Below are 14,526 nucleotides of genomic sequence, written 5' to 3'. Positions count from 1 at the left end.
TTTTACAACTTCTGGGCAGTTAAGTGAATCCCTGGAGTAGAGTTACTCCTGCCATAAATGGCATGCAGTGGTTTAACTGTTTGTATTGTAAATTGTTTTTGGAGGTTTTTGTACTATTATTGATGTTTTATATTTTGGCCGTGAGCTGCCTAGAGCCCCTAGGGAGTTGGGTGGCATATAGGCATTGAATAAATATAGTTGTTAAGTAAATCTTGCTTCCCCATTGATTCTGCATGGCAAGTCGCAAAAGGGGGTCACATGACCCTGGGAAACTGCAGCCATCCTAATACCAAGCAACCCAATTCCGGTCATGTGACCATGGAGATGCTGCAAAACTCCTATGCAAAAGGCCTGGTCACTTCTTCTGTGCCGTTGCAATTCTGGCCACTAAGTGAATGGCTGTAAGTCAAGGCCTGCCTATAAATTGATAAAACATCGGGATATCCTCCTAAAATGACTTGTGGAAGGGATTACATGGATGTTTGGGGGCTCTTTGCGGTAAAGAATTTGTGGACTTTTACCATTGACCCTTGCCTTTACCTACTTTCCCCACCAACATAAAAGAAAGCCTCTTTCAAAAAGCCTTTATTTCAATCCAAAAGTGTAACAAACAGGCCCCCGGACAAACTTGCCCAGGCAAGAAGGGAAGTAAAGGTCATTTTCAGTCCCACGACTTCAGAGGTCCAATTCTGCTGCCAGTGTCGTTCCACAGCTGGATTATTTACGGGTTCTATTTCCAAATTACAGAAAGGCTGGTAAGAAGAGAGAAACCCCACTGTGTTCCTCAAGGACTATCTCCACCTTGGAGCGGCTCTAAGTCAAAACTATTTACAAATTTAAGGGGCTTCTTTACTCGACCTTCACAACAAACCTGGAGGAAACGTCTACTCCTTCCTCATCTATATTGATTTTCCAGCCAGGACCAATTCTGTGCTTAGAGAATCAACTGCTACAAAACAAGGATTGAAGAGCAAAGGCGGCAAGGATTCCTTTGGCTCCAAGGATTCAGTGGTGACAACTATTGAAATGCTAAACAATATTCAGATCAATGGTATTTGAACAAGGAAAGCTAATTCCCCTCTAATTGTGTTTTGTTGAATAGTTTTAGAGTTATAGGGAACTTCAGAAGACAGAAGCCTTTAGGCAAACTACAGCTGTCACCAAAGGAATGGAGGGAACCCTCTCGGTCTTTTATAAAGCAGCTTCTTAGAAGGTTCCGGGAAAGCTAGACAACCAAGGCAAGCGTATCCTTACTGCTAGCTTCACTTGCTTCAAAGCACAAAAATAGGGTAACGTTTGAGATGTTTCCGTGGATGTATTTAATTGGGGCAGGGGCACTGTCAGCTGTGATTCTTTCTCAGATGTTTTTTTTTATTTTACAAAATAATCAAGATTTACTCAATGGAAATGAACGACGGAGCATTGGTGAATAATGACCCAGGTGATGCTGGAGATTAATTAAACCAGTTTTTTGGCTTCAAAGAAACTCTTGAGGTGCCTCATTTGCCAAATGCCTGTGAGGAGGAGGATGACCGTCTGCGCGATGGACCACCACAGCACCCGCTGGTTGGTGCTCTCGCTGGTCATGCGGAACCGCTCCTCTCGGAACTGCCAAGGAAACAAAGCAGCCAGCGTCAAGGCCGCGCCTGGCCCAACTCCTCCTCTCGCGCTTCATTCAACCACTGCCCTCCACCCAACCAAGGTCCAGTCGAGATGCAGGACTTTTCCAGTTTTGCATTCCACCCACAGAGAGAAAGCCGGCAAGTTTACCCACAGTAAAATACCGTATTTTTCAGAGTATAAGTCGCGCCCTTTTCCTCCTAAAAGAGGCTTAAAATTGAGGTTGTGTCTTATACTCTGAATGTAGTTTTTCCAAAGCTTATTTTTCCAGCCCTAACCAGGTGCTAACGACCTTCCCAGCTTTTACCTTGCAGGCTCTTTCATTGTTACTGTCTGCAAACAATGTTTTCCAAGCCCCAAGTTTTTGCAGCCCCCCTCCCCCCAGCCTCCCATCGTCTTCCTCTCTGTTAGGGAGCCAGCACAAAAGAGGGTCCCCAGGGGGTCCCTAGCAGGCAGTCTCACCCTTTGGTAGTTCTGCTCCTTCTGGATCTGCTCCACCTGGTCCAGCAGCTGCCTGGCTCGCAGCTGCAGCTCCGTCAGTTTGTCCTTGGCGGCGATCTCCGGGTAGTTATTGGCGTGCTCCCCTACCTGGAGGTCCAGGTGCACCCGCTGGACCAGAGACACAGCACGTTTGGGGGGGGGGCAAAACCTCTGCCCTCCCTTCCCGCCTTCTCCCCCTCCCTCCCTTCCTGGACCAAAGACACAGCTTCTTGGGGAGGGGAAGGGTGGAAGCAGACCCGTGAGTCTCTCCCCCACCCTCCTTCCCCATGGACCAAATACACAGCAGTGGGGTGGCAGACCCCCGAGGGGGGCCTCTGCCCCCCCCTTCCTGCCTTCTCCCCCTCCCTCCCTTCCTTGATCAAAGACAGCTTCTTTGGAAGGTGGGGCAGACCCTCAAGGGGGACCTCTCCCCCTCCCTCCCTCCAAGGACCAGATGCAATGGGGGTGGGCAGACCCTCGAGGGGGGCCTCCCCCCTCTCTCTTACCAGCTTCCCCCCCGCGAAGAGGGCCAGGCGGGTGGAGTTGGAGTGCAGGCAGATCTGGTGTTCCCCGGGGGTGTGCGAGGTGAAGGTGAAGCGGCCCTCCGAGCCGTATTGCCGCGAGAGGATCACCTGCGGGGGCGGAGAGGGGGGGGTCAGTGAGCTCCCCCCTTCGCCGCTCACCCCCCCCCCCCCCGCCCAGCCGGCCGGGCTTCACCTTGGCGTCGGGATCGCGGACCTCCACGAACATGCCGAGCCCGGGCGTGGAGGGCAGGAAGGCCTCGGCCTGCTTGTCCCACAGCTGCGTCCGGTAGTTACCTAGGAGACGCGAGGGGGCGGGGTCAGAGGGCGCGACCCCTCACCTCTGATCCCCTCCCCCGCCAACCGCGCCCCCCTCACCGATGACCATGGTCTCGTCCGGGATCTCCTCGATGAAGCAGCGCTTCTCCGTCTCCCCGATGTGGAAGTAGAGGCCCCGCGCGGCCCGGCCGGCCAAGAGCAGCGCGCCCAGCAGCGCCACGAACCGCCCGGCAGCCATCGACCCCGCCGGCCCGCCGAGCGCGCATGCGCCGCCAGTCACGTGGGTGCACCGCCCGGAGTCCCAGCCTGGCGCCCGCGGACCCCGCCCCTTCCCTTCAGACGCCGGGCCGTGAGGAGAGAGGCCGGGGGGGCGACGTCCGCCGAGAAGCCCAGGCGCCCAGTGGCTCCGGCGTTGAGAAAAGAGACTGGACGGCCTCCTGCCAGAAATGGTGAGGGCGGGGGCTGTACTAGAAGAAGGGTCTCCAACCTGGGCCACTTTAAGACTCGTGGACTTCAATTCCCAGAATTCCTCAGCCAGCAAAGCTTAAAGGGGCCAAGGTTGGAGACCCCTGACTTAAGATGACCCTTCTGGCCTTTCAACTCTATCATTCATGGCTGGCTGAGGAACTCTGGGAGTTGAAGTCCGCAACTCTTAAAGCTGCAAGGTTGGAGACCCCTGAAGTAGAATATTTGACCTCCAAGGTCTCTTCCAGCTCTGTTAATCTGAATGTATTTATTTATTTAGTCGGTCGGTCAGTCAAGTACATATTGGTGGTATACAAAGATATAACACTGTTTATATACAGAGAGTGGTGGCATACAAATCTAATTATTTTTATTATTATTATTTATTATTTATTAATTATTTAGATTTGTATGCCGCCCCTCTCCGCGGACTCATGGCGGCTCACAAGGTTATTGTTGTTGTTGTTATTATTATTATTATTATTATTATTATTATTATTATTAGGACCCCTTGTGTGCTGTTCTCTGCACTCTTCCTAGAGACTCAATATCTTCTTTGTGTTACAGTGCCTAGAACCGGACATGGTATTGCAAGCACGGTCTTTCCAGTGCAGGATTAGGTGGTATTAGTATTTTATGTGACCTTGATTCTATCTGTCAGTTGATGCATCCTGGGACCCCATTGGCATTTTTGGTAGCTGCAGCACGTGGCTGGCTCATCTTCAAGTGATTGTCCACTAGGACTCCAAGGTCCCTCTCCCAGTTACTGCTGTTGAGCCTGTTCTATTCTATACTTGTGCACTTGGTTTTTCTTGCTTAACTTTGCTGGACCCTCCATTACGAAGCAATTTCCGCACACAACCCCATCCTAGGAGGGAATAAACACTTAAAAGAATATGTGCGACGCAACATGTCGGAGATGAAGGAAAGGAAATGCAACAACACACACTCAGAACTAGATAGGAAGTTACAAGATTGGCAACAAGAAAATAAACGGCAAAAACCACAAGCAGGGGCAAAGGGACACGTAGAGCTTAACCAAGGTGTAACTCTATAGGGGCAAAATGACACGTACGCTCAAACAAGGCGCAACTTCATAGACAAGCAGACACATGGACTAAAAGCCAGGTAATAGCTTTGTGAAACGTTACTTCCCTGTTTCTGGAAATCAACTGTATAAAAGATTGTGCTACGCTGTTGTTCAGGGTTTAAGCTCCCAAATTGGACTAGGGCCCTTTTGCTGAAGCATTTAAATAAAAGTTTTGACTCTCGTGTCTGGCTCCGGTTGGCTTCTGTGCCAGGCTGAACCAGTGTTTGTACCACAACTTTTCTCACAGTTGAACTTCATTTTGTTGGGTGAGATTGATTCTGTCGAGACCCTCCTGGCTCTTGAGCCCATCACTTAAAGTGCTGGCTATTCCCCACTTCATGGTGTCACCTGAAAATCTGATGAGTTACCTTTCTTTCCCCACTTCTTCAGTTCTAGGCTGCATCAACAGAGGGATAGAATCAAGGTCACATGAACTTTATAAGGCCTTGGTAAGGCCACACTTGGAATACTGCATTCACTTTTGGTTGCCACGGTGCAAAAGGGATGTTGAGTCTCGACAAAGATGATTAGGGAACTGGAGACTAAAACATATGAAGAACGGTTGCAGGAACTGGGCATGGCTAGTTGAATGACAAGAAGGACCAGGGGAGACATGATAGCAGTCTTCCAATATCTCAGGGGTTGCCACAAAGAAGAGGGAGTCATCCTATTGTCCAAAGCAGATGAGGATAGGACAAGAAGCAATGGGTGGAAACTAAGCAAGAAGCAACTTAGAAATAGGGAGAAATTTCCTCACAGAACAATTAACCAGTGGAACTCCTTGCCTCCAGAAGTTGTGAATGCTCCAACCCTGGAAGTTTTAAAGAAGATGTTGGATAACCACCTGTCTGAAGTAGTGTAGGGTTTCCTGCCTAAACAGGGGGTTGGACTAGAAGACCTCCAAGGGCCCTTCCAATTCTGTTGTTGTGGTTATTATTATTATTACATTGTTTATGAAGATGTTGAAGACTACTGGCTTAAACAGAAACCTTGGGTTCTCTCTCTGTAGGTTTTCCTCCATGTAGATGAAGTTCTTACCAAGAAGTAGGCTGTGGGGTCTACTTTTCCAAATGCCTTACTGAAATCTAAATATACTATGTCCACTGCATTTCGCTGGTCCACTAATTTAATTACTTTGTCAAAGGTTTCTCTGTGGTGATGTTTTTAACAAACCCATGTTGGCTTCTAGTACAAGCTTTGCCTATTGCTGGATATTCATAGGTCCATCACTTGATGGTTTTTTCCAGAATCTTGTTTTTCCCCCCCATTATTTTGAAATTGGGAACCACATCAGCTTTTTTTCCAGTCCTCTGGTAGCTCCTTGGTGCTGTAGGATCTTTGAACAGTGACTCACATCCTCCCCATCTTGCAGTTAGATTACTGAAATGTATTTCACACCCAGCTACTCTTGAAAATAAGCTGTAGTTGATTCCACGAAATAGTCTCAGCCCTGTCCTATTTGCCACAAGGTCTCTGCACTAGCTACCCCAGGCTCCTAGACCGGATTGAAGGTGCTTGGCCCTGCACCTTTGCACGCTCCTGGCCAGAACAAGTCCTCCTGGGACTTTCTCAACACGGTTTGCACAAGCTGCATAACCTTGATGGAGCAAGAATTGGAGGACATCCTCCATTTTGGGGTAGAAGCTGCATTTTTTGCTAGCTTTCTGCAAAGCACTGAAATCCGTGTTATTCTATTCATTCAGCTATTCATTACAGATAGTAGACTTGAATCACATTGGTTATTTTTATACTGTACTTATATTTGTGTGTCTCTATCTCTGAGCTATGAGAAGTGGGGGGGGGGGGTGTCTATAAACTTTCTGATAAGTATTGAACAAATAAACCCTGGCTCTGAAAGGGATGTTTTAACCGACCACTTCTGCTGGAAGTTTGTTCCAAGCATCTGCTACTCTTTCAGTTAAATATTTTCTCATGTTGCTTCTGATCTTTCCCCCAACTCACCTCAGATTGTGCCCCCTTGTTCTTGTGTTCACTTTCCTATTAAAAACACTTCCCTCCTGAATCTTATTTAACCCTTGAACATATTTAAATATTTTGATCGTGTCCCCCCTTTTCCTTCTGTCCTCCAGACTCTACAGATTGAGTCCATGAAGTCTTTCCTGATACGTTTTATGCTTAAGACCTTCCACCATTCTTGTAGCCCGTCTTTGGACCCGTTCAATTTGATCCATATCTATCTATCTATCTATCTATCTATCTATCTATCTATCTATCTATCTATCTATCTATCCATCTTTCTATCTATCTCTATCCAAAAAAATAAAGGTAACACTTGAATAACACAATATAACTCCAAGTAAATCAGACTTCTGTGAAATCAAACTGTCCACTTAGGAAGCAACACTGACTGACAATCAATTTCATTTTGTTGTCAGCACATTTAACTTTGTACAGAACAAAGGATTCAATGAGACTATTCCATTCATTCGGATCTAGGGTGGGTTCTTTGAGGGTTCCCTTTGTTTTTTGTGCAGTGTATTTATGATTCTATTATTTTAAGTATTTTAAATCTGTACCGAATTTAGGGGAGCCTTATCCTTATCCAAGAGCAGCCAAGGTCCACATTTTCAAACCCAAATCTTGCACATTCTGGTCACGCCTTTTCAAATATTTCCGGCTGTTTTCTAGCTTGGTGGATGGAGCCCTTGGAGGTTTCAGCTGAAGGCGAAATAAGAGGAAGCGATGGGCAACTCACACGGAGAGGAGCAGATGGATCGCTCAGGTATGGTGGTGGGGCCCTTGGAAGGGGGCAGTCCAGCCCTCCTGGCGCTTGGCTTGCAAAGGCCGTGCAGGGCAGGCAAGGAAGCAGGTATTCTGATAACGCTCAGTGGCTTCTTGGGAATGGGAAGCCTTTGGAACAACAGGATGCAAAGGAAAGTTAGTGGCATTTTAAAGGAGACGCCGTTTATTTGAGAACTCTGCATTGTTTGGTAACGAGAGCACCTGGCTGCACCTCCCATCTCAATTTAGCTTGAACACAGTTCTTTAAATAGCCGCATTCTTTGTTATGAGTAGAACTTCAAGTTGAATTTATGTTTTCATGTATGTGCTGCGGTTTCATTTCCCCATTGTGTAGAGCAGTGGGAACCCACTCTATTCATTTGGGGAAGTTTACTTTTGGCCCCCAGAATTGCAACACGAATTGCAACACGGAGGACGAAAATTGTTGGAAATTTATGTCACAGAGGTGTCATGTCTTCTGGAAATAACGTACATTCCGATGGTGGGGTTGCCGTGGACTTTATAAAACCGCCAGCTGAGCTGATTCAGCAGAGATGGTCGACTGGTTGTTGCACACAATGGAGCCTGGCAGGTGCTCGAGAAATAAAATGACCCTTTTGGTGCTTTCTGTTCTGTGTGCAGCTGCAAAGGAGGCCCTGGCTCAGGGAGCGGTCTTCAAGTCCCGGTAAGTGTCCTGGGTCAGCCATTTAATAATAATAATAATATTCATAATGATAATAATAACAACAACAACAACAGCAACAACACAAGAACAAGGGGACACAATCTGAAGTTAGTTGGGGGAAAGATCAAAAGCAACGTGAGAAAATATTATTTCACTGAAAGAGTGGTAGATCCTTGGAACAAACTTCCAGCAGACGTGGTAGATAAAGCCACAGTAACTGAATGTAAACCTGCCTGGGATAAACATAGATCCATCCTGACATAAACTACAGGAAATAGTATAAGGGCAGACTAGATGGACCATGAGGTCTTTTTCTGCTGTCAGACTTCTGTGTTTCTATGTTTCCAGTTGTTCCTGTTTTCCCCACAACAGCCAGTGTAGAGGTTGTCTGAAGGGAGGAAAAAGTAGATTTTTCTTTTAAAACGTGAATCTTGACCTTTCAGACTCTGGGACGTAAACCAGAAATCCCTCTACCTTCAGAACAATGAACTAATAGCTGGGTACTTGCAAGCCCCCAACTCTGCAATGGAAGGTGAGTCTTTCTTAGAGGAGGGGTACGAAAGTCACCTTTGCACCTTTGGATTCTTTTCAGGTCTTCCTCCTGCTGCAACCCTCCTCAGGAGCTCCAGCCCCTCCTTCCTTCCTTCCTTCCTTCCTTCCTTCCTTCCTTCCTTCCTTCCTTCCTTCCTCACATGTCTAGGCCACCCGTCCCTAGGGGACTTAGGGCAGCTTACAGCATAATTATGCACACATTTGTTCGCATGCTTGCTATTTTTCTTTTGTGTTGCCAACTCTTCTGTGAGCCTGCTTGATTCAAATAGCGAAACATGAACAGCTAATTTATTGTGAGAGGCCAGAACACTTGTCAAAGAGAATGTGGGATCAAAGGAAGAACTGGGGGGGGGGGGCAGAAGGTTAAAGTTTTGGATGGAGGGTTGGGAGGAGGAAGCACTTCTGTCCATCTTAAAGAATTATCACTAAAAAGATCAACTTACAGACATTACGTTATTATTATATTATCATAACATTATACTTAGATATAGGAATTAAGGATTGCTGATAAATTTACTGAAATTTATATCCAATACTAATATATACACTGCTCAAAAAATAAAGGGAAGACTTAACAAGGGGGAGGAGAATGGCATTTATTGCAGAAAAAAGGACTTAAACCTTGGGAAAATGGAAACCCCTAACTAACTAGAGCCAGGGTGGTGCAGTGGTTAGAGTGCAGCACTGCAGGCTATTTCAGCTAAGTGCCAGCTGTAGTTCAGCAGTTCAAATCTCACCACCGGCTCAAGGTTGACTCAGCCTTCCATCCTTCCGAGGTGGGGTGGGGGCGTCAAATGAGGACCCAGATTGTTGGGGGAAAGAGGCTGATTCTGTAAACTTCTTACTATGGAGTAGGATATAAGTCTAAGTACTATTGCTATTGATTTACTTACCCATGAGTTGAACTGCCATTCAGTCTCCTCCTCCTTCTTCTTCCTCCTTCCAGAAAAGATTTTCTGGGTCCGGAACCAGGCCTTTGACCAAGACCAACGCCCAACGCCCATCATCCTGAGCGTTCGGGGTGGGAAGAGCTGCCTGGCCTCCTCTCATGGGTCCCCACCTGACCTGCACTTGGAGGTGAGAGGCAGTGGTCCGATGACGCCCCAGGTGACACTTATCTGTGCTGCAACTTGGTACTTACCCACCCCGAGTCTTCGGAGAAGGGCGGCATGCAAATCTAATAAATAATAACAACAACCACAACAACAACAGTAATAATACTTCCTACAGCAAGCGGTCTCCAACCTGGGCAACCTTAAGCCTGGAGGACTTCAACTCCCAGAATTCCCCAGCCAGGCGCCCGACACGAGTGATGTCAAGCTGGCCCTGCCCTCCCCAGGTCAAACACAGCCCTGATGTGGCTCTCAATGAAATAGTTCCCCCCCCCCAACACACACACAGCTTAGAGTTTTATTTATTTATTTATTTTGCCCAATACACAACGAGGGTTTTAGTGGGTATATATCTGTATACACATAGTAAAATACATGATGAAGGTTATAGAGGAGATACTCATAGTAAAATATATCTATGAAAGAATAGAAAATAAGATAAAGTAATAGAACACATCAATGAAAGAACAGAAGAAGAGATATAGGAATAGAAGAAAGGGATAGGAGATATAGGAGAGCAATAGGACAGGGGACGTTAGGCACTCAAGTGCACTTGGACTCGCCCCTTACTGACCTCTTAGGAATCTGGATAGGTCAACCATGGATTACCCTTAGATTAAGTGTTGGGGGTTTGGGGATGACTTCACCTTCCCTTGATGTTGCTATCGGAAGCCCCCTTGGTGGTCACTTTCCAGGCCTGAGCGTGGTTCCCTTCCCTGACCCCCTTCTCCTTCTCCCCAGAGCGTCAACATCACGGACCTCTGCAAAGACAAAGTGGCCTCCGCCCGTTTCACCTTCTTCGTGTCTCGCAAGGATGGAATATCGCGCTTCGAGTCGGCCGCCCACCCGGGCTGGTTCCTCTGCACCTCTTCCAAAGCCAACGAGCCCCTCGGGTTGGTCAACAATCCAGGCTCTTCTCACCTGGTCGACTTCTATTTCCAGCGTGAATCCTAGCCGGCCTTCCCACCGACTCCCTTCCAGGGACAAAGTCTCCCACAGCTACTCCTTTCTCTAAGCGTTTCTGCGGGGGGGGGGCGTGGGTGTTGCTTTTCAGGTGAACGAAGTGGCAGGGAAGAGAGTTAGGGTGGAGGTTCACAGCTCTGGGTGCAGAAACGCAGGTTTTGCAGCCACCAGGTTATCGGCCGACCTCCAAAGCTACAAAGGGCAAAAGATGGCAGCCAATTGATGAGCTCTGGTTTCCCAGAATGGAATGGAAGACATTTAAAGTAACTGCCTCCTGCCGCATGAGTCCCAGCAACCGGTCAGGTCCCACAGAGTCGGCCTTCTCCAGGTCCCATCAACCAGACAATGTCGCTTGGCGGGGCCTAGGGGGAGGGCCTTCTCTGGGGGAGGCCCCTGGCCCTATGGGATCAGCTCCCCCTGGAGATTCACACTGCCCCCACCCTACTTGCCTTCTGCAAGAGTCTTATCTATGCCAAGTTTGGAACGATTAGATCTTGGCCGACGGATGTTATGTAGGATTGCTGTCTGAATGGGTACGATAGATTCTTAACAAAATTGGGAGGTTTAGATTAGTCTACCTAGTTTTAATTCATTGGATTTGGACACTGTATTTTATTGTTTCCTTTTATATGTTGTCAGCTGCCCTGAGTCCTCGGAGAGGGGCAGCCTATAAAGCCAATAAATAAACAAACAAACAAACTCTATTGTCTACATTTAATTCTAATGACAAAATATGCATTAAACCAAAAAAAAATCATTTTGTCTTAACACCACGTGTAGTTTTGGAGTGTGAGTCCCCACTGCTTATTATTCAGAGGTCTGCTGAAGCCTGTGACAGCCGCCCCGAGTCCTCGGAGAAGGGCAGCATGCAAATCTAATAAATAAAAATACATTTATTTGACTTATATGCCTCCTAATTCTATAGGACTCAGGGCGGCTTACAACCATAAAATAGTACAACGGTACAATAAAGTCAAATATAGATATAAAACAATAAAGAACAGTAAAATCTCCGATTAAGCTAATCAATAAAAACCCCTAAGCAAAAACTAGACAGTCATACATGCATACACACCTAGCGAATCACAATTCCGCCGTGACTAGATGTTAACTCCCACGGCCCCCAGGCCTGCCAGCAGAGCCAGGTCTTTGTGGCCTTTCGGAAGGCCACAGAGTGGGAGCATCACGGACATTGGGTGGGTGTAGCTGGTTCCAAAGGGCCGGGGCAGCCACAGAGAAGGCTCTTCCTCACGGGCCTGCCAACCTGCACTGCTTAGTCGACTCTTCCCCACTAGGTGGCACTTTTCTTGGAAGGAAGTGGTAGTTGGACCACTTTGCTGGAAGTGAACAGGCTGAGCAGAGGCCACTGTAGGCAGAGGGTCCCGTGTCAGGAAGGGCTACACAGGGCAGTGGTCCCCAAGCTTTTGGGGATTTCAGAGGAAGCTAGTGAGGTCCTGTTACAGCATCCCTGATAACTTGCACTGCTGGAGGGGAGGGGAGGACTGAAAGGGGAGAGAGCAGAAGGCAAACATGTTCTTACTAACAGAGAAGAAATGACAGAGGAGTTTGAAGTGACAGAAACGTTAGGGGACAGTGGCCGTGTCAAATTGGAATTCAAAATATAGCAGACACAAGCAATAGAATGTTCCAGTACTGGAGACTGTTAAGAGACTGGGAAACCGTTTGGCTGAAATGATGTACAGCTGTGATGGAGAACCTCTGGCGCGCATGCCACGTGGGCCACATGGAGCCCTCTCTGCAGGCACGCCAGCCATCGCCCCAGCCCTGCTCCACTGCGCATAGTGCACACCTGCCACTGGCCAGCTGGTCTTTGGGTCTCTACCATGCATGCACGGGGCAGTTCCATGCGCTGAGCAGGGGAAAGAAATTGGAGAGATCAAGGATTATGTAAGATTTACGAATCCAAAATTATTTTATTGTAACAAAAGAGAAGGTATATTGCTTTTTGTATTTTATGATGTGGAGGGGGGGAAATTATTCTGAAAATAAAATGCCCCTACCCCTAAAGCCTCCTGGGAGCAAAAAGGGGGGGGGGTTTGCAGCACCCCTGCCCATTTCTGGTCCCAGGAAGCTTTAGGGAGGCCTGCTAGCACCAAAATGGGCTGCTGGGGGGGGGTGTCACCCATGCATGCGTGGGAGGTAGCCTGCAGGGCATTAGGGGGGACGGCACGCACGCACACGCTTTTTTTGGGCCCCCGGGGAAAAAAGGTGAGCCATGATTGATACACGGGCCTCCTGCTTGGGCAAGACCAGCTCCAAGGTCCCTTCCAACTCTGTCGTTCTGTTCTGTTTGGAGAGAGGACCGGGAACATCATTTCCATGCCAGTGTCTACGGAATCATTTCAGACTTTGTTCCATGCTCAGTAAAGGCGATTTTACACTTTGGGAAAGACTGGGAGGGATATTTCGAAACACGCAGCAGTGAGTGCAGCAGCTCCCTTGAAAAACGTTTTTTTCTTTCAGCTCCACGCCACCATTCAATGTGCTTTGGAGCAGCTCTTCCAAATAATTTTGAAAGCGAGGCCTGGCTGAGTTTCTCTTGCCTTCGTGGCAGCAGGGGTTTCTCCCCTTCCCTTGCTGTCCGAGGCGGGTTCTGCCTGGGCTTCCTGCTTCTTTCGTGGCCTTCGCTTCGAGCAGCGGAGGGAGGCAGGAGGCCCGGCCTGTGTGGTTTGGGCTGCTCTCCCAAGAGCTGCGAGTTCCGGTTCAGACAGAAGCCCTGCAGCTTGTGCAGCAGGAGGCAAAAAGGCACTTCTTCATTTGCAGAGCGTTTTGCAAGACCAGAGAGGCTCCTCTCCTCCTCCTCGGCTTGTTTTCGGCTGTTCGCTCAGGCGACTCCAAGGGAGGTCTCAGGGGGGTCTTGCAAAATCATGTAAAAAAACCAACCCAACCCAGCAAAGGATCAAGCGGGACCTGTCCCCATTCCCTCCAGGGGCTCCTGGGAGGCCGTTCTGTTTCCGTAGGGATCCTTGCTCAGAGGAGGAGGAAGGGGGTAATGACAGAGGTAAGTGCATGGAGAGAGAGACCAGAGGGGGGCTCTGGAAACCCCCCCCCCCAGGCCTTCCTTGCAGGGCTCCGTCTGACCTCTGGCGCTTCCGAAAGCCTGGAAGGACAAGGATGGCACAGGAGTCATCAGGGGGTCAGAGCTGGCAAGGCATTTATTCATTCAATTCACTTATTTATTTATTATCAATTAAATTGAATTCAATTAATTATAATTCAATCATTCATATGATTAATGATTGAATTGGATGAATGTAGAGGACTGAACGTGGGGGTTTTCTAGATTTTTAAAATAATTTTGTATAGTCCTTTTCAAAAAATAATTGGATTTCTTTACGTATATTGTTTGCATTTAGAATGTTGCACGCCGTCCTGAGTCACCTCGAGAATGGCGACCTAGAAATCTCATTAATAAATAAATAATAAATAAATAATTTCGTATGCCGTCCAACTCCTGAAGGACTCTGAGCGGGATGGGAGGGTCTGGCTGAGCACACAAGCAACCATGTTGGTGCCCAACTCTACCTACTGACCACCTGCCAACCTGGGTGGGGGTGTCAATCACCATTCCCTCTCAGGACCAAGGCAGGTAACGAGATGGCGCATGGTCACGCAGGTGTGTGGCTGAGGGCTAGCGGAGTCCAAGGCCATTTTGCCACTGCACCTGGGCAGGTAGCAAAATGGTGCGCAGACACGCAGGTGTGCCATGGGTACACCTGCGTGTCTGGGTGCCATTTTGCTACCTGCCCAGGTGCAGTGGCAAAATGGCCTTGGACTCCGCTAGCCCTCAGAGCCAAGGGGGGGGGCACTGTTACACCTTAGCAGCCCACCTTTGCCCCTGCCCACCTCCTGTCTTTTGCCCACCTCCCCCCCCAATTTCCGGGCTTGGCCCCCGCTTTGCTTTCCCTGGGGCCTCGGGGGGAGGGCAGCCCCCACTCTGAGGTGGTTTTCTCCTCAGTTTCCCCTCAGGCCCCCCGCCCCAATTCTGGGCCTGCT

At 48.4% G+C, this 14,526-nt stretch overlaps 2 protein-coding genes across 4 annotated transcripts; one reads left to right on the top strand and one right to left on the bottom strand.

The window, feature by feature from the left end:
* Positions 1 to 569: 569 nt before the first annotated feature.
* Positions 570 to 3,198, bottom strand: TMED4 (transmembrane p24 trafficking protein 4). The gene is made up of 5 exons (XM_070765085.1): positions 3,000 to 3,198; positions 2,818 to 2,918; positions 2,607 to 2,732; positions 2,083 to 2,229; positions 570 to 1,608 (listed from the first exon to the last, which is right to left on the bottom strand). The coding sequence occupies exons 1-5, from the start codon at positions 3,136 to 3,138 to the stop codon at positions 1,459 to 1,461; spliced, it is 663 nt and encodes a 220-aa protein (XP_070621186.1). The 5' UTR covers positions 3,139 to 3,198; the 3' UTR covers positions 570 to 1,458.
* On the top strand, positions 3,174 to 11,208 carry LOC139174619 (interleukin-1 receptor antagonist protein-like). 3 transcript variants are annotated; one of them, XM_070765087.1, is made up of 6 exons: positions 3,174 to 3,349; positions 7,105 to 7,198; positions 7,662 to 7,882; positions 8,326 to 8,414; positions 9,381 to 9,511; positions 10,288 to 11,208. In XM_070765087.1, exons 3-6 carry the CDS (start codon positions 7,752 to 7,754, stop codon positions 10,498 to 10,500), a joined length of 564 nt encoding a protein of 187 aa, XP_070621188.1. In that variant the 5' UTR covers positions 3,174 to 3,349; positions 7,105 to 7,198; positions 7,662 to 7,751; the 3' UTR covers positions 10,501 to 11,208. The 3 variants fall into 3 exon arrangements, with proteins under 3 accessions (XP_070621188.1, XP_070621190.1, XP_070621189.1); XM_070765089.1 differs by having other exon boundaries at positions 3,227 to 3,349; positions 7,840 to 7,882; XM_070765088.1 differs by lacking the exon at positions 7,662 to 7,882 and having other exon boundaries at positions 3,265 to 3,349.
* The last annotated feature ends 3,318 nt before the right edge of the window (positions 11,209 to 14,526 follow it).

This window comes from Erythrolamprus reginae, chromosome 12 (genome assembly GCF_031021105.1).
Source record: "Erythrolamprus reginae isolate rEryReg1 chromosome 12, rEryReg1.hap1, whole genome shotgun sequence".
Taxonomy (NCBI): Eukaryota; Metazoa; Chordata; class Lepidosauria; order Squamata; family Dipsadidae; genus Erythrolamprus; species Erythrolamprus reginae.
The sequence above is the reverse complement of the archived record's forward strand: the minus strand, read 5'-3'. Positions and strand labels throughout refer to the sequence as shown.